The sequence below is a fragment of the Colletotrichum fructicola genome (assembly GCF_000319635.2).
Source record: "Colletotrichum fructicola Nara gc5 chromosome Unknown KSG_Nara_v1_contig03, whole genome shotgun sequence".
Classification (NCBI taxonomy): domain Eukaryota; kingdom Fungi; phylum Ascomycota; class Sordariomycetes; order Glomerellales; family Glomerellaceae; genus Colletotrichum; species Colletotrichum fructicola.
In genome coordinates, this window is record NW_027094053.1 from 2,838,832 (window position 1) to 2,855,970 (window position 17,139).

At 50.8% G+C, this 17,139-nt stretch overlaps 6 protein-coding genes across 6 annotated transcripts; 3 read left to right on the forward strand and 3 right to left on the reverse strand.

Annotated features, from left to right (window-relative positions):
• Positions 1-164: 164 nt before the first annotated feature.
• On the forward strand, positions 165-1,920 carry LIP4-4 (Lipase 4; the record flags this gene model as incomplete). The annotated part of the gene is made up of 2 exons (XM_032030501.1): positions 165-569; positions 628-1,920. The coding sequence occupies 2 exons, from the start codon at positions 165-167 to the stop codon at positions 1,918-1,920; spliced, it is 1,698 nt and encodes a 565-aa protein (XP_031890316.1).
• An 842-nt stretch (positions 1,921-2,762) lies between these two features.
• CGGC5_v005562 (uncharacterized protein) lies at positions 2,763-3,771 on the reverse strand (the record flags this gene model as incomplete). The annotated part of the gene is made up of 2 exons (XM_032030500.1): positions 2,763-3,495; positions 3,563-3,771. The coding sequence occupies 2 exons, from the start codon at positions 3,769-3,771 to the stop codon at positions 2,763-2,765; spliced, it is 942 nt and encodes a 313-aa protein (XP_031890311.1).
• A 1,249-nt stretch (positions 3,772-5,020) lies between these two features.
• CGGC5_v005563 (uncharacterized protein) lies at positions 5,021-5,444 on the forward strand (the record flags this gene model as incomplete). Its single annotated transcript, XM_032030499.1, has 2 exons — positions 5,021-5,208; positions 5,291-5,444. 2 exons carry the CDS (start codon positions 5,021-5,023, stop codon positions 5,442-5,444), a joined length of 342 nt encoding a protein of 113 aa, XP_031890310.1.
• Positions 5,445-9,080: 3,636 nt separating this feature from the next.
• Positions 9,081-9,917, forward strand: CGGC5_v005564 (uncharacterized protein; the record flags this gene model as incomplete). Its single annotated transcript, XM_066151471.1, has 3 exons — positions 9,081-9,090; positions 9,320-9,358; positions 9,409-9,917. 3 exons carry the CDS (start codon positions 9,081-9,083, stop codon positions 9,915-9,917), a joined length of 558 nt encoding a protein of 185 aa, XP_066009229.1.
• Positions 9,918-10,709: 792 nt separating this feature from the next.
• On the reverse strand, positions 10,710-14,234 carry CGGC5_v005565 (uncharacterized protein; the record flags this gene model as incomplete). The annotated part of the gene is made up of 2 exons (XM_066151472.1): positions 10,710-13,348; positions 13,760-14,234. 2 exons carry the CDS (start codon positions 14,232-14,234, stop codon positions 10,710-10,712), a joined length of 3,114 nt encoding a protein of 1,037 aa, XP_066009092.1.
• An 806-nt stretch (positions 14,235-15,040) lies between these two features.
• On the reverse strand, positions 15,041-16,576 carry GUD1 (putative guanine deaminase; the record flags this gene model as incomplete). Its single annotated transcript, XM_032030493.1, has 2 exons — positions 15,041-16,200; positions 16,261-16,576. The coding sequence occupies 2 exons, from the start codon at positions 16,574-16,576 to the stop codon at positions 15,041-15,043; spliced, it is 1,476 nt and encodes a 491-aa protein (XP_031890050.1).
• Between the last annotated feature and the right edge of the window lie 563 nt (positions 16,577-17,139).

A 17,139-nucleotide genomic window follows, 5' to 3' on the forward strand; every position in this document is an offset into this window, starting at 1 on the left:
TTGCCTCCCGGCTAGCTCGACAACGTGCAGCTCTGCAGGTTCAAAATCAGTTCTTCTGCGATTGACATGAGACGCGCCGTTTTCAGCCACCTGCCACCCTCCTCATCTTTTTGACTTCTAGAAGCCTTCCTTCGAGCCCTTCGACGACGTTGAAACTGCCCAGAATGCGTCCAAACGCAATTAACCTTCTTCTGGTGCTCCTGTCGGGCTTTGACCTGTCCGAGTGCTTCCCGGGTCACCATGACGTTTCGCCTCCTTCCGTGCGTCTGTCCAATGGAACGTATGTTGGTGTCCGGAACGAGGAGTACGCTCAGGACTTCTTCTTGGGCATCCCATATGCGCAGCCCCCCATTGGCTCCCTTCGCTATGCAGCACCTCAGCCGCTGAACTCTTCGTTTGAGGAGACGAGGAACGCTACCGAATATGGATGGATGTGCATTGGGTATGGTTCAGATACTGCCAACCTGGGCAACCCAGTCTCAGAGGACTGCCTGACGATCAACATCGTCCGTCCGGCCGGCACGAAGCCTGGAGATGACCTCCCCGTAGGTATCTGGGTTCACGGCGGCGTAAGTAAACTTCTTCCCAACTTGAGACGACGGCCATCACTGACTCTCACCTCGGCAGAGTTACGTCAATGGCGGCTCTCGCGACCCGAGATACAACCTTAGCTACATCGTCGAGCAGTCCGTCAAGGAGAACAAGCCCATCATCGCTGCCAGCATCAACTACCGTCTCTCCTACTGGGGCTTCCTCTTCAGCCAGGAACTTCAGGACGTCGGCGCGGGCAACATCGGCTTCAGGGACCAGCGCTTGGCTTTGCGATGGCTTCAAGAGAACATCTCCCCCTTCGGCGGCAGCCCTGACAAGGTCACCATCTGGGGCGAGTCGGCTGGCGCACGGTCATTGGGTATGCAGCTCATTGCCTATGATGGACAACACGACAACCTCTTCCGCAGCGCCATCCTCGAGAGTGGTAGCTCTGTCGCCAAGTTCGTCGGCGCTGATGCCTGGCAGCCGTACTTCGAAGCACTCTTGGCCAAGACTGGATGCGCTGATGCTAGCGACCGTCTGGCATGCGTGCGCGCTCTCCCGTGGCAGACCCTCAACGCCATCTTCAACGGCACCAACCCTTTGAGCGTCACTGCCCCTACAATCAGCGCTGTCATTGACGGCGATTTCATCAGCGACAAGGCCACGACGCTTCTTGCCGAGGGCAAATTCGCTCCCGTCCCGCTCCTTCTCGGCAACAACTTTGACGAGGGCACGGGCTACGCCAAACAGGGCATCAACACCACGGAGCAGTTCGAGTCGTGGCTCGCTAGCAGTCTGCTGGTCGACTCCACACACATCGCCGCTCTCAAGGAGTTGTACCCTGATGACCCCGCCGTCGGTATCCCAGCGTCGTATCCCGATCGACCCACTGGCACTGCGTTCGGTTCCCAATGGAAGCGTGTCGCGGCCGTCGCAGGAGACTATCAACAGCACAGCGGTAGACGCCTTCTCGCCAGCTCGTATTCTGACGCCGGCATCCCCGTCTACTCTTACCGCTGGAACGTGTACGTCAACGGCCTCGGACCCATCTACGGCGCCACTCATTTCCAGGAGGTCGCGTTCGTCTTCAACAACGTCAATGGTCTCGGGTATGCCACCAATCCTTTTGAGGGCAAGCCGCAGTCGTATGTTCAGCTGGCCGACAAGATGAGCAAGATGTGGGTGGCCTTCATCCACGACACCGACCCCAATCAGTGCAACGGCTGGCCTTGGCCTTGGACCAAGGGTCTTGTTTGGCCCCAATACACGCCTGATCAGCCGCTCAACCTGGTCTTCAACGCGAACTACTCCAAGCTTGGCTACATTGAGAGGGATGACTACAGGGCAACTGAGATCGCCTACATCCAAGAGCATGTTTATGCTTGAGCCTGGGGTTGGATTGGCTGTTCACGATGTCGAAGGTTGTAGATCCTAATTTTAATGATAACTCCTTGCATAGACTATTCATTGAGCCTAATGTACCTTGCCCAGCTGAAAACTGTGCACAAACTGTCACACTGCTTGTTTCCTGTCGCTTTGTTCATCTAGATGCACTTCCAAAAACTGTCACCTGCGTTTCTAACTGTGTAAACCCCCGTCATCCTTATACCACTTTTGTTCGAAGTAGGCTGGCCGGGAAAATGTGGTTAAGTTGAACAGGTGAGTTCTTTCACCACTTGATACAAATTATTCGATGTGTTACTTGACTACGACATGATCAAAGATTGAGAGATCGAGTTGAGGCTACATTCCACGACACGAGTGAATAAGACTTCGCTGTCGGGTTCCCATCAAGCCAATACTACTCTCATTAGCTACCTGCTTGAGTAACTCTATTGTTTTTGTCATTTTCTTCTTCAGCATCCTTCCTTTTGTCTCCTTCGTCGGCATTGCTATCGTCAGCATTATTCATGTTTTTGTTATCGTTGGTACGAATACCAACTACCCGCCCACATGAGCAGCGAGAAGTATTCGCCCACATAGTAAAATTCGTGAATTACTAACAAACCCCTTGGTTCACTAAGCAACCTAGGCAACAAGTGGGAAGCATGTGGAGCGGATTTGATGATAGTGATTATTTGATTATACATAACCTACCTTCACTACCATTCCTTCATCGCCTTCCCGTCCTCGTAAATACCAAACTAGTTGTCTCCTTTCTGGAGCTTCTGTATCCAGCAAGACCGTTTCGCAGCTTCGTTCTTCTGACTGCACCAGAAAATAACAGCTTACAAGAAGCTAGCCATGCCACCACAGATATCAACTGATTCGTAGTTGAGTCCAAACGAGTAGAGCTCAGGGATAATGCGGTAGTAAAAGTTTGCACTGTGGTCCGTACTGGCAAAGCCAATGTAGTCTTCCAACTGGTTGTTTGCCGAAGCAAGGGCCCAGGCAGCCGAAATGAAACCTGACATCTCCGACTGATGGCTGCGGGTGAGTAGAGACAGCTTGCGTGTGGTGTACGAGATCTTGAAGCCTGCTGCGCCAGCTCGCTTGCTCAGGTCGCGAGATGCCAGTTCCTCCTGATTCAGGCCGGGAAGGTGCAAAACGGTATTGTTGCCCTCGAAGTGGTTGGCAATGATCTCGTGCTTCTTACCCGTCTCACTGTCGACAAGACCGCTGAAATGAATGCGAGCGAGAAGCTTGGGGTCAGCGTCGTCACGCTTCTCGAGGGCTGCCACCTCTTCGTCGAACGGCAGGACGCTGACTGAGTCAAATGCAAGGCCGGTGTCGATAAGAGTATTCTCCCAGTATGATCGCATGGCGTCGCTGTATTCGCCAATCTCTTCGCGCTTCATCTTCATGTTGGTCTCGGGCACAGCACCGCTGGTGCCGGAGGCGATCCCGTAGATCAGGAGGAACCCAAGACGGATTGCCTTCGCCCAATCCTCGCAGTTGGTGCCGCCCGCGAGACGACAAACAGTCTCAACCAGGTCAGATCCAGTGGTCATGAAAATGACGCTGAATCAATTTTCAGTCAAATCTGAATATGCTGATGGTATTGGTATAGAACGGAACGACAACTTACACTGCATGACTTGTGCCAATTGTACGGAGAGTTGTGCCGATCCTTCTGCATACGTTGGTTCGTTGCTCCAACGCGGCTTTCACGGCATAGGCATCGTTGGGAGTGCGAAATTCAATGATACTCTTCGTCGAATCTGTTTCCGTCAAAGGCGCAGCCGCAGTAAGTTGGCTGGCCATCAAGGCGTACGCGGCAGTTTGGAGGAACTTCATTGTTGTGGCCAGAGGATTGAATGGGTTGAGAATCGAGAGAATAGTGTGATACTGTGGCTGAAACTGATGTAGAATCAACTGAAAACTTGGAAGGAAATTTTCACTTTATATATAAATCCCGTGAAAACTTAGGTATCGAGCCATTGCCACCTTCACCTGACCACTAGTTGGAAAGTCATATCTCCTTGCGGACATCTCCACTCAGCCGCTCGACGATGCGGTCCAGGACCCTCAACACCTTCTTCTTCGAGATAGTGTACCAAAGTCCCTCGTATCGAGAGACCTCTCGAACTACTCTCCATTCAAAACCCTGGCGAGCCGCCATGTGATGATAATTTCTGGGACACATTCCGCAGCACCCGCAGATTCTCAAATCAGAGGGGCCTTTCCATAAACAATTGGGCCGTACTTCCGGATGCACCTCAGCTTCAAGGGATAGATGTGCGTAGGCTCTGCGAATTCTGTCTGTTCTAGATCTACTAGCAAGGACGTCAATGCTTTTGATACCTCGAAAAGGGTATCTCGGTATTATGTCTAGCAATAATGATCACAGAATCTAGAAGAGGTGGGAAAGGCGACTATTCGGCAACGACCTCACATGGAGGAAAATGCGTTTCAACCACACACTGGCGGTGTTCTTGACCCAATGTCAAAGGCAATTAACATTGTTTATGAAAAGCAGTGAAGAAACGGTTTCTCCTCCAGTACTTCCAGATTAGTACATCAACGAAGTGGATGCTTTTTGCGCTGCGGCTCTCTGCTGCCTGTTTTGAAGTGACAGATCACAAACCAATCTCCACAGCATCGTGGAACTCATCGCCTTTTCGGCTTAATTAGAAATCTTGATGGAACTTAGGTTGGGAAAAAAGCTTTTGTGATATGATGGGGCATTCTGTCGAAATCGGGAACCGGCTCTGACCATTCGATTGTGCTCTTACATAGCTCTCATGGAGTCTCTGTGGGGCGGATCGCTGCAGCCTAGGGAAAGCCAAGGCGGGAATCGGCTCCCACCCGTACCCGCTTGTTGGTACTTATGTCGAGGCGGCCGCTCGCAAGGCGGCCGCTCTGTACTAGACCCTGTCAAATCCGTGTCTTGTCCATAAAGCTGATTACTCTGTGAAATCGGCCGCTCTGATCAAGCCTTTGCCTGCTTGGCTTCCCTCTCCTACGAGAATTATTCTGGCACATCACTCTTAATTTTGTCGCCACGGTCTGCAGCCAGTTGGATAGATACGCTGTGATCGTCAGTATGGCACAGCTCAGGCGGCAATCAATCTCCCAATCACCAGAATCTCCTCCACCAAAGAACGACATGGGCTCAAAGAATGTAGATGTCGTCAGTATCGGTGACCCTATTCCACCTACCAACATCCCAGGCAGTGCTTGGGTCACTGGAGTGGGGAAGATGATTGAGCGCATAGGCCGAAGTCGTTTACCGTGAGTTCCCGATATGAAAGTCCGAGGAGGCCGTCGGCATGCCGCACGACTATGATAGCTGACCAAATGCTGGGGCTTGCAGACTCTTGTTTATCATAGTCTTGACCATGCTCGTGGAACCGGTTTGCAAGATCGCGGGAGTGGGCCGGATACTTGAGAAAACTCTTCTAGTCTGTTATGTCATGATGTTCACGTGGTTCTGTACAATGCTTTACGCGGGCGTTCTAAGACTTTAGATATGGTTTAGGACTAAGGACTCATAAATTCTAAAAAGTTCTGATAGCCAGGCAGTGTCTATACACTTGTCTAATCCGTGTAACCTACCTAGCCTGCGTAGTCGCTTTCGTCGTCGCCATCGTTATCGTCGCCGCTGTCGTTATCACCATCGTCGTCATTATTATCGCCATGCATATCGTTTTGTCTATTACTAGTGTTCTTCCAGAAGTACTAAGTACGCTGCGGACTGCGCGGGTAGCCGACTGACACTACCCAACTAGCAAAGCCCATTCTAAACATACAGCCCTTTGAAGGAAGTCTCAGCTCAGGATACGGTTGAGACTTACATGAGCAGGCCAAATGTCTCTGAACAATATCGCCCAGTCCATGTATTCATGTCGTACACACTGACCCTTGCAATACGCAAAATAGAGAAGAAAGAAAAGGCCAGATGCCTACATCGAATTCAAGTCACTTCATAAACGTGAATTGAGGTTTGTTCTAATAGTTTGTGTTGTGCTGCTCAGCCCGAGAGTCTGCACGCGTAGCGTGATTCCATGGTCGACAGCATATGATGAAAACCTCTTAATCAGTTAGTCACTTCGACACAGGCCATTGTGCTATGGAGGTGATATGCAATAATGAACCAAGCCTTCTTTCGGTACACCTTTCCTCGAACCAAACACCTTCCGCCACAGTGCTACTTCACAGGCCGACAATTATTCACGCACAATGGTCCCTCCAATCGAAAGTGAATTACTTTCCGTAACAAGCCAGGCTACATATAAATTGACTTCCAGAATGCCATCGTAGTATCAAGAAGCAGATCACAGCAATATCCACCAAGCACAACACTTGCGCAATACTCTCTTCCCAAACAACCACTATAACCACATCAAGAACCGTTAACACACCCAACCCAGTAGACATCTGCTCATACTCAAAATACGAAGACATAAGCTGATAATTTATAGCCGCAACCATGCTCAGCAAGCAAGATCAATCCCGTGAGCTCCAGAAGCGCCAGGAGAAGGAGAGGCAGGAGGCTCAAAACAGAAATATGGATCAGCTTGCACAGGTAAGAAATATGAATTACATGCCCCAAATGAGTACATATATTCTAACATCACTTCTTTAGCTAGTCGTCGACACCAGGAATGCCACCATTCAAGAGGAGCGTCGGCGAGCCCAGGAGCGCGCCCAGCGTCAGAACCGCAGATAATCCCTTATGATCACATCCATAGCAATAGCAGCAGTGAGAAACGTCGCAGTCAAACATCGTAGGCATTAAGTAGCATAGTTGAAAAAATTCAATTTCAGGCTCTCGGTTCCGGTTTCATGGTTTCACTTTTGGCCTATCTATTGACACCAGGATAAAACCCCCTCCAGCTGTACTTTGCTTCTCCGCTATCCTTTCTTCTATGAAACTACGACATCATCTTGGTTCTAATTAACTTTAGACTTTGAGACACTGAAATAGTCTGCAATTACTGTCTCATCATTGATTTCGAGGCCTCTGATGTTACACTGCCTCTTGGTGGACTAAGATAAGACACGTGCGGTGATTGTATGTATTTGCATCCTGCCCAAGAATATCAACAACCTTTGCTAAAGAATGGCGAATTGCGTATTCAGGCGAGCCAGGTCAATGTGTGGTCAGAGTCTGAGTAGCGCAGTCTGTCACTAGCTAGTCTGATGGGAATTTGAAGTTCCGTTGATGCAGGTGGCCTTTGCAAACCGCTATCGACCGCCTACTAGTGCGTATTATCCGATCATGCTGTGGTAGGTAACAATATGGGCAGTACACAATCTATTCACTGTGTCGCATTTTTCGCTACCTGCGGTCATTGCTCCGTTGAATTCCAAAAAGTCAAAAGACGTCCAGGTTCAGCTTACAGCATATTGCTCTTCTATGATGCCCTACAAGCTGCTTATACTTTGATTTTGTTTGAGGACCCGAAGGGAGGTCTTCAAGAATATAAAAAGCTTCAATGTCTCAATATTGACGCATTGCCGATGCAACTTATTCACTTCAGAAAGATAATGATAAATCAGCATGGGTTAGTATCTAGTGAATGCTTCATGAGCTTTATTACCGCTAAGGTAACAGTCCCGTTTGTATCCGCACATGCAAATCGAGAGGCTTGATGGGATATTGCCGACATTTGACAGACATTGCTATCGATCCTCCGTTCTCTGAACTATATTGTATCGCTAGTCCTCCATGCACTACATCACCACATAATTACGCGATATTTTAGTTCAACCTGAGTCTCAAAATAATGTACAATAAACACAGTTCAAGTCATTGCAAGGCAGTTCACTGGTATGGTTCATATGGCAGGTCTGAAGTGTTCTGCTTGCTCACTGCATTTTACTGTGATTGAAGAACTCCTTCACCGCTCCACTCCTAGAATTGCTCCCTGGCAGTGTGCGCGAGCAAGAGCAGTGATTGAATTTGTGCTGCGAAAGCTCAATGATTCCTCGGTTTCCAAAGAAGAAAGAAATGACATATAAAAGGTTCAGCTTGACGCCCGTAAAATCAAATCTGTACAACACAAATCGAGCAAAACTCAGCATCTCAAGATATCTATCAACACCAACATCGCACACCAATCAAAACCACTGTGAGTTTTCAGCTTGCAGCTGTCCACACGTCAGTTGCTCTCCAGACAAACACTGACATCTTCCAGCCGCAAAAATGCTCGGAAGACAGGATCCTGCGCGTGAGAGAGAGCAGCGCCGCAGAAACGAGGAGCGTGAGCAAGACCGCCAAGATGCCAGGGACTGGCAACAGGTAAGACTATCCAAGTACAGTATCGCTGTATTGACAGCAGTATACGGCCTTTTTACACATAGACATTAGTCAACTGTTTGACAGAAATTGTACTAACGAATGATTGATGGATTTGTAGAGAGTCAACGATGACCTCGCGCGCCTTAAACAGCAGACTAGACAGCGGGAAGAGGAGCGCCAGGCCCGTGAGCGCGCGGAGAGAGAGCGTCAGGGCCGTCGCTAAAGTCTGAGGCAAGGAGAGATGACGGCAAGATAGGCTTTGGTATGATCCAGGCAGTGCAGTGCAGTCCAGTGATAGTGAAATAAAGACCAGTAAGCAGAAGCTATCACCTGAAAAGCTTTCAAAGGGACATGGGAAGCTTCTTTTTGTTCTGCGGTTGAAATTTGGATTTGATTTTGTTTAATTCTTGGTCTCAGAGTGTCTTGATTGTCCAGTCGGTGTGATTATCGGGCATGTTGTAGATGATCCTATGTGTCGCTCGACCCCTCAGGGGGTAGTAGTACCCTTGCACGGAAGCGAGTGAAACGAGTCGTAGCGGAAAACTCCAAGCAACAAGGCAAGCCTTTTAATTGTTTTGTTGCCATCTCTGTCATTAAGATATCTTCATCGGCATCGTGTTTGTCGTCGTCGTCTTCTTCTTCTTCTTCTTCTTCTTCTTCTTCTTCTTCTTCTTCTTCTTCTTCTTCGTCACTTTGTTATCGTTACGCTTTTCGTTCTTTTCGTCTTCGTCCAGATTCCTCTTACCATGATATCTACCACCATGCTCGCCGGCTCTTGAGATAGCCCTAAATTTTAGTATCTACCATAGGTAAATCAGCATGCACCTTGATGGGCAACGGAGATACACAAAGCCTCATCATGCGCAAAGGTATGACTCAGCGTCGACACGTTAAATGTCAACAGATACCGCTCCCCTGTTCCAAAGGAAGCCTTCGCTCTTTCACACAACGAATATCGATTTCAACCGCGAATATGACCGACCTCACCTACATCAAAGCGTTCCTCCTGCTACCTCAGTCTTCAAATATCACTACTCATTTCACTCTAGAGACACCCTACGGCTTAATAGTTGAGCTAAAAACAGGCGAAAAGCTCAGCGTACGTCTCAAAGACAATCCCTCGGCCACCAAATCACAGTATGCGCCGGACTCTGCGTCCAAAATCCAGCCTAACACGCAGCCAACAGGCTCACCTGAATCTCACCAAGAGTCCACCCCTACAGTAGACACCGCCTCAGATCGCCAGTCTTCTAACATGGGATACGGGTACGCCATATTCACGGACTGGGGGACTTCAGGCTTGTGGTACGATTCAAACTGGCCTGGCAACGACCCCGAAATCGACTTTCACATCGACCTTGAAGATCTCGAAGACCGGTACCCCGCTGCTTGGCTCCACGCTTTTGCACGTTGGATAGGACAGTATGATGACTCGTTCGTGGCGGGAGAATGCCACCTCAGCTCTTTTGGTGGACTCTTCCCTGACTTGGAGGAGCGGCAGGCATGGCTTGTGGAAGGTGCGCTACTGGCAGCCTGGTTGGCTTTGCAGAGCGACGTCGGCCATGTCAGTTATCATCCTATTGGACGTAATTGGGAACTTGAACGCGAAGGTGTAGCAGCGTCTCTGGTCGAGATTGTTCAAAACGTGATGGATGACCCGAGGATTGATTCAGAGTCAGAGCAGGAAGGAGATTAGTTTCGCACTGGTCTCTCAAAGTTGAACGTATCATGTTGCACTCAATTTCCCTCGCGACCAACTTGTGTTCCTTGGAATGTCTTTTCAATGAGCGAGCCCACAAAGAAATTAATCGTGCGGTTAGGGATGAGAGTTCAATGCCCGGAGACAGCAGAAGTGAAGAGTTTTGTTTCCCATGAGCCACGGCGGAGCAGCAATGCCCATCGCGGTACAGCTCAGATTCTATCGGTGGAAATTTTGCCCTTGTACGCTGAATATTGCCCATATAGGTCCGCAGTTAAACTTTCTCGGAAGCGAGGGTTCCTCACGTACGTGCACAAAACAGAAGGATACCGTCAGAGAAAGCTGGTTTTCAGCAAGCAAAGGAGTAGACAGGGAAAGAAGCTAAACCGCCAAACGAATTCGCTACAATTCCCCGCAGAAATCTCGAACTCCTTTCTTGCGTGTCACTCCATGTATGACTCCTCATTCTGACGGAGCATTTTGAGGCTATCAGCCTTTCCAAATTCAAATGTAGAACAAACTGGAAAGGAAAAGGGATTTCTTACTCGGGCGGCAGTTTCAGACCATTTCTTCTAATGCGAACAACAAGAACAGAAGCAACAGGAACGACAGGAACAACGGAGACAATGGGGACAACAGGAGTGGTAGTGACAGTGAGGGGTGCACCTGATAGGGGTACATCACATGGTACTCGACCAACGCCTTCAGATTTAACCGCCTCGATGGGATAGATCAAGCATAAATACATCAGTACGAATAACAACTGTTCTAGCCGCCTTCATTACTCTATCAGAGAACACTCCCATGAATACACTCGTAAGTAGTGTCCACCTCACTAAGCTCGTAGCCAGCAGCTTTCAATCCGTCTACAATACCCTCGGCGCCGTCCAGCAACTCAGCTTGGGCCACGAGCCTCTTATAAATCGCAAAGTCCTGCCCCGGTACCTGGAACACGATCTCCTTGAAGAGTTTTTCACTGCCACCATGGCCGACTTTCAAAGCTCTTTTGAGAAAACGCGGCTTGTTGGTTGTGGCGGAATGAGTCCACGTTCGAAACATAACGACTGTGGCGGCCGGTTGTAAGTCTGTGCTGGCAAATGGAAGCTCCTGCACCCCGTGGTTTGACATGTTGTCTAGGATGGCGCTCAGAATAAAGTCGTCGTTGACTTCAAAATATATGTCACATTCCAGGTTGGGAAGCGGCAATGGGCAACTTAGAAATACAGCTGCGCGACGCTGCAGGGTTGGAGTAATGCAGAAAGACACGCAAATAATGTACTTTTGGCGCCGAATATGGGGTGAGACGTGTGCGGAGAGAAAACTTTGCAAGGTTTGCATTTTCTCGGCCCATATGTTGTCTGGTATGTGGGAGAAGTGGTCATCGGCGATTCCTTGAAGGTTGTGCACCAAAAAGCAGCGCCAGGCGTTCGAGATGCCATCCAATGCGGTGTTATGCCGAGGACTAGACTTTTGGAGGAACAGAGCGCCCGCTTGGCTACTAGGCTGGGAACAGCGTGACAGGATCTCCCGTATCAAAGTTTCCCGCTTCAAGTCCTGCCGAGTTTCCACTTCTGACATGTAGGAGTCATTTCTGTTCATTCGTCTCGGCAAGTGGGTTCTTTCATCGAAAGCGAAGCAATCGCCAAACGAAAACAGAATACTGAATGGCGCACAGGCTGCTCTCAACAGGAAAAGTTGCATTTCCCCGCTAGATGCTTCGATTGAGTCGAGAAGCCCCGCAACCCAATCGGACAAGCCGAAGGAGGTGGCGATAGCCAGAAATTGTTCCTGAGAATTCTTGGAGCGCTTCTGGGGATGCCGCATAATGGCATTGTAGTGCCTATGTACCAGTGACAAGAGGCTGTGTAGTGTAACAGAGGAAATACTATCCTTCTTGTGAAGCAAAAGTCTTGTGAATATCAGGCCCGTGAAAAAGTCATCGTGTGGCATATTGAGCTCTTCCGTTGCCGCCCGATATTCTGGCTTAAAGAAGTAAGCTGTCAATAAGATGGCCTTGACTTGTTTTGAGACGAGTTCGTCTGGCTTGAGGGCGTGGCCTTGTAGGATCTTTCTCCCGTCCTCGTCGTCAACGAGAAAATCGATGGCTGTGCGATGGGTAAATCCAACACTGGTGTTTGACCAAAAGCTAGGATCACCATCTTGGACGTCCACAAGCTCTTGGAGATCCATGGTTTGGACTTGCAGCAAGCCCAAGCATCTCGTGGACAATGTTTGAAAAACATTTCTACAGCGAATCATGACTTCTTGGATGCTTGGAATACTGGATTGCGCTTCGAAATTGTCCAGCCAAGCCGTTTTCGATGCTGTTGCCAGTTGGAGGAGGCTGCATATGGACCACTTGAGATAACTATTAGTCTCCATGACAAGCTGAAAGTACAGTATTGCCTCCTGCTCGTAGTAGATACTGTCTCCATTGGATCGAGACCACATGTCCAGGTATAGCAACTTGAGATCTCTCGGGAGGGATCTTATGCGAGTGTAGATGATTTCCAAAGTATCGCCATTGCTGAGTCCCCTTTTGACGCTTTCTAGGACAAGGACGACCCAAAGAAAGACACCTTCTGAACGTAAGACAACTTGCCAAGAAAGCCGGTCAAGCAACTCGGTTGATTCGACTTTCAACATCTGCAAGCTATCTTCCGCATACTTTCGAATGTCAAATATGTTTAGATCTTGCATCATGAGCATGGGGTGTTTGCTCAGATACCTCTGAAATACAGGCTCGGGTCGACTTGAGACGCAGAGCTTGACGCATTGATTCGTGAGTAGTTCATCCAAAAGGGATAACAAAGGAGCTTCGCCATCAATAGAAAAGGTCATCTCGTCGAGGCCATCCAATAGAATGAGATATCTCTGCGAGCGATTCCGGAGGACGCTCAGCAGAACTGACTTCAACTCCTCATTCGTCCAATCGGTATCGGAGTCTTTGTAGCGCAGCCGCGGGAATCTGGCTAGCAATTCGATGCAGGACTGCCTGTCCGATTCGAAGACTTGATAAAGCAGAGAGCACACAACGCCCTTGAGGCTTCTTTGCATAGGTCTTCCTGGCTTCCATACGAAGTGGGATAGAAGCCGGGGGTTTGAATGCTCTCTTCTGCCAATGATTTTAAGAGTGTCTTCGCTCGTTTCGATGAACTTCATCAAGGTGCTTTTGCCGGAACCAGGCTTGCCACTGACCCAGTACAAGTTGCGGTCATTTCCCCGAAGCCATTCAACGAAGTTATCCCACAGAGGGACCTGGGTGCAGGCATGAAAAGAGGATTCACTGCCCCTATCTTTCCCCTCAACGTCCGATTGGGAGCCATTCTCAGAGCCCAAAATGGTGACTTCATCACTGCCAGTATCCTTGACCTTATCTCTGATGTTCTGGTCGACGTCTGCGATCTCGACCACATCTGATTGGCTTCCTGCAACAGAGTACTTGTCGATTCGCCGAGGATTATCTTTCAATATCCACTCGAATGTCTGCGAATGTGCTGTCCTAACGCTATTCTTCCGTTCATTCATATCGGTATACTTCAAACTCTGAAGTAGGCGATGGTGATCTTGTTCGCTGCTTGCGGCTATGTTGATCGTCTCCAGTTCCCGAACCAGATTATCCTGGATGGTGGCGGTTGATGTTGATACCATTTGCTTGATCGATCTTTCCGAGGCATTGAGCCTGGCTGTGATATGTAGTGAAACAGAATCCCGGGTTTTGGAGGCTTCTAAGGTGACATGACCTCGAATATCCTCAGATTCGTCCCGCACGATCCTCCGAAGGGCAGCGTGGTCCTCGGAGTATCTCGAAATGAAAGCTGTAAGGCGATGATCCATACGCCCCAAGAAGGCCGGATCGTCCTCGCACACCTTTTCCACTCTTGCAAATATTCTGACCAGGATCAGGGTCTCCATGAGCTTCTGCCCGTCGGCGAGGTTGGCCTTGAGCCGTTCTAGACGGCGCTTTCTCCAGACGGCCTTTGAGGTTGCAACCAAAGCTTGAATTTTACCCGGCTGATGAGGTGTGAGATAGGCAATCTCTTCCTGGAGATCCTTCGCGTGCTGAATACATTTGGGTGCAACATCAAACAGACGTCGTTCTGCTCCGGTGGTCTTTAATGCGGCGACGGTCTTGCTCCGAAGTAGGGCTACTACCTCTGACGAGGCATCTTGCAAAGAGCTCGCCTGTGCTTCGAGTCCAGGTTCGAATTTACCGCTCTCGTATATGCTGCGGCACATGGAGACGGTCTGCTGACTGAAGTCGATAAGCTGCATGACATTGCAGGCGAGGCTCAGCCCTTCGAGGCCGGACATGGCGGGCGAGTATCAGACAGTCTCGCAGAAACGTAGCCAACAATGGAAACTTGTTCATGTGATTTGGACGGTATGAGAGTTCGTATCGCATACTCAAGTCAAATGAGAAGCTCGTCGCGGTTGAAGTTCGTGAGGATATGGTGAGAGGTGGTGGAAATGGCGAGGGAGCAGGAGTAGCATCGGGTCACAGCTGGGGAAAAGGATGGTAAGGCTGCCTGGCGCCAAGCAAGCGGCTTCTTGCCAATGAGGTTGGAGGGAGAGCGTCTATCAGCAGGTCACGCCCCCGTTGACCTGCATGGCGAACCAACAGGAAGGTGCAACTACTCCCGGTGAAGCACTGGTGCCGCACATGCTGACAGCCCGGCAGGCTGGGAGCTTATCTTCAATCCAAACCAACACCATGGAAGCAGGTGCGACATGAAGCCTCATGAAACCTTCCTCAATAGCCATCAATAGCCAGTCTCTATGGGTCATTCATGGCTTTCTGCGTGGTGAGATGAACTCGATGATTAGAATATTGAAAGAAAGGTAAAGATACAAGTAACAGTAGGGACAATAAGGACGACGAGGACGACGAGGACGAGGACGATAACAATAACGACAACGAAAACAATCACAATAATAACGACGACGGCGACAATGGCGAAGACGGTAACAGTGATAATGAAACAACAGCCCAGGTGGAATATAGTTGTTGAAGAAGATTGAACCCTCATGTATTGTCTTTCCAACTAACTTTCTATCAACACCATATAAAGAGCAAGACCAACGCCGCCCGCAATGCTTTCCTTAATCACCATCACCCCTCACTTCCTCGAGTGAACTAACCTCCCCTTGACCCAAACCCCAACCGTATTCCGGTCATCCCCGTTGAACACCCACTTCGCAACCCTCTCCTCCCAGTTCTCCCACCCAAACACGTCCACATTCGAATCCATACCCCCCTCAATCTCCCCTTCCTCATCAACAACACCCAGCTCAACCAGCTGCGCATCCCACTGCATGCCCACCTCGAACCCGCCAATCCTCTCCCCGAGTCCGACGACCTTCGCACCGCCCCTCGTGCCCAGATACAGCACCTCCTCCACCGTCAGCTTGGCCCTCTCCTTCTCCGCGCCCTCGAGCCCCATCGCAACGTGCCGCGACACCAGCGCCGCCTGCCTCGCCGCCTCCAGCACGCTCGGGCTGTACCCCCCGCTCATGTCCGTCCCGAGCCCGACCTCGATCCCCTTATCCCACAACCACCGCACCCGCGCCGCCCCGCTCGTGATGCTCGAGTTGCTGCACGGGCAGTGGCTGACCTTGGCCCCGCGCGCCGCGATCGTCGCCGCCTCCGCCTCCGACAGGTGGATCGCGTGCGCCAGCACCGTCTTCTCCCCGAGCAGGCCCATGCCGTCGTAGACATCGGTATAGCTCTCGCTCTGCGGGAACAGCTCCGCCACCAGCTCGATCTCGCTCTGATTCTCCGAGATGTGTGTCTGCACCAGCACGTCGAGCTCCCGCTGCAGCGCGCTCAGCCCCAGCATCGCCTCCTCCGAGCACGACGGCGCGAAGCGCGGCGTGAGCACCGGCGCGACGAGCTCGAAGCCCGGGTCGATGCGCCGGAGGTGGGCGATGGTCTCGCGCGTCTTGCGGAGCGAGTCGGCGGCGTCCGCGTCCTTGTAGTACTCCGGACACAGGCCTGGGCGGTCCATGCACACGCGGCCGACGAAGGCGCGCTGGCCGAGGGCGAGGCAGATGTCGGCGAGGAGGTTCGTGGCGGCGACGTCGATGGTGGCGTAGTAGGCGCTCGTGGTCGTGCCGTGGGCGAGGGTGCGCTTTACGCAGGCCGTGTAGACGCGCTTCGCCTTCTTGAGGTCCGCGAGGCTGGATTCCAGGGGGAAGGTGTAGGTGTTGAGCCAGTCCAGGAGGGTAGACTTGCCGAAGATGCCGACGTTGGGGTATTGCGACGCGTGGACGTGGGTGTCTATAGTATTCCAGGTTAGCGAAAGGTCATCAACCAGCAGGAAGACAAAAAACGGCATACCAATGAACCCGGGGAAGAAGAATTGCCCCTCCTTTCCGACGTGTACCTTCACATCCGCCTTCTCCCACCCGAGCCTGGGGAATAGCACCTCCTCCGCTTCCGCCCGGCTGCCGCATTTCTCAACAGCAACGATGGTACCCGTGGCATCGACACAGATGGCCGTGTCGTGGAGGTAATCCAGCTCCTCGCGGGTCTTGGAGTGTATAAACGTGCCGAGGAACAGCTTGTTTTGCTTTTGTTGCGGTGCCGCCGGTGCTCCTCCACGCGGGGCTGCTTCGGTTGATGCGGGGGAGGGGTCTCTAATCATGTCGCCCATCTTTGCGTATCACGACCTCAAAAAGACGTTCCAGACTCGGGTCGAGATAACGTGGTCAAAGATGGCAAAGAAAACTAAACACAATGTCGTCCGAGTGCAGCTTGGAATACCCTCGTCAATTATCCGTTGACCGTTTTTGGAAACCTCGCTCGGTTGTCGTCGGCAACTTCGGCGCAGCTGACGTCGTTCCAAGAGTCGCTGTCCAAGTTGAGCTCTCGTTAACCACTGTCACAGGCCGCCCAGGGAATCCTTCCTGTCCTCCGTTCTAGAAGACCACCAAAAGAGCGAGAGAGGGTGTGCTGTGCTGTGGTGTGTATGTGCGCGATCACGAGCCAATGCCAAGTCCGACAGCAACTCGCTCGTCAAAACTCAGAAACAAAACAGACAAAAAGCAAGAACCGAAGTCGTAAAGGAGGAAAGGGAAGGCGGGTAGATATATGCAGTGCAACAGATGACGCGCATCCTGAATGAACACCCAAACCCACGCACCCCAACCAAACCCGGCCGCGGCGTCGGAAAGATAAGACGAAGAAGCGCGAGGAGGGGAAAAAAAGGGGAGCTGC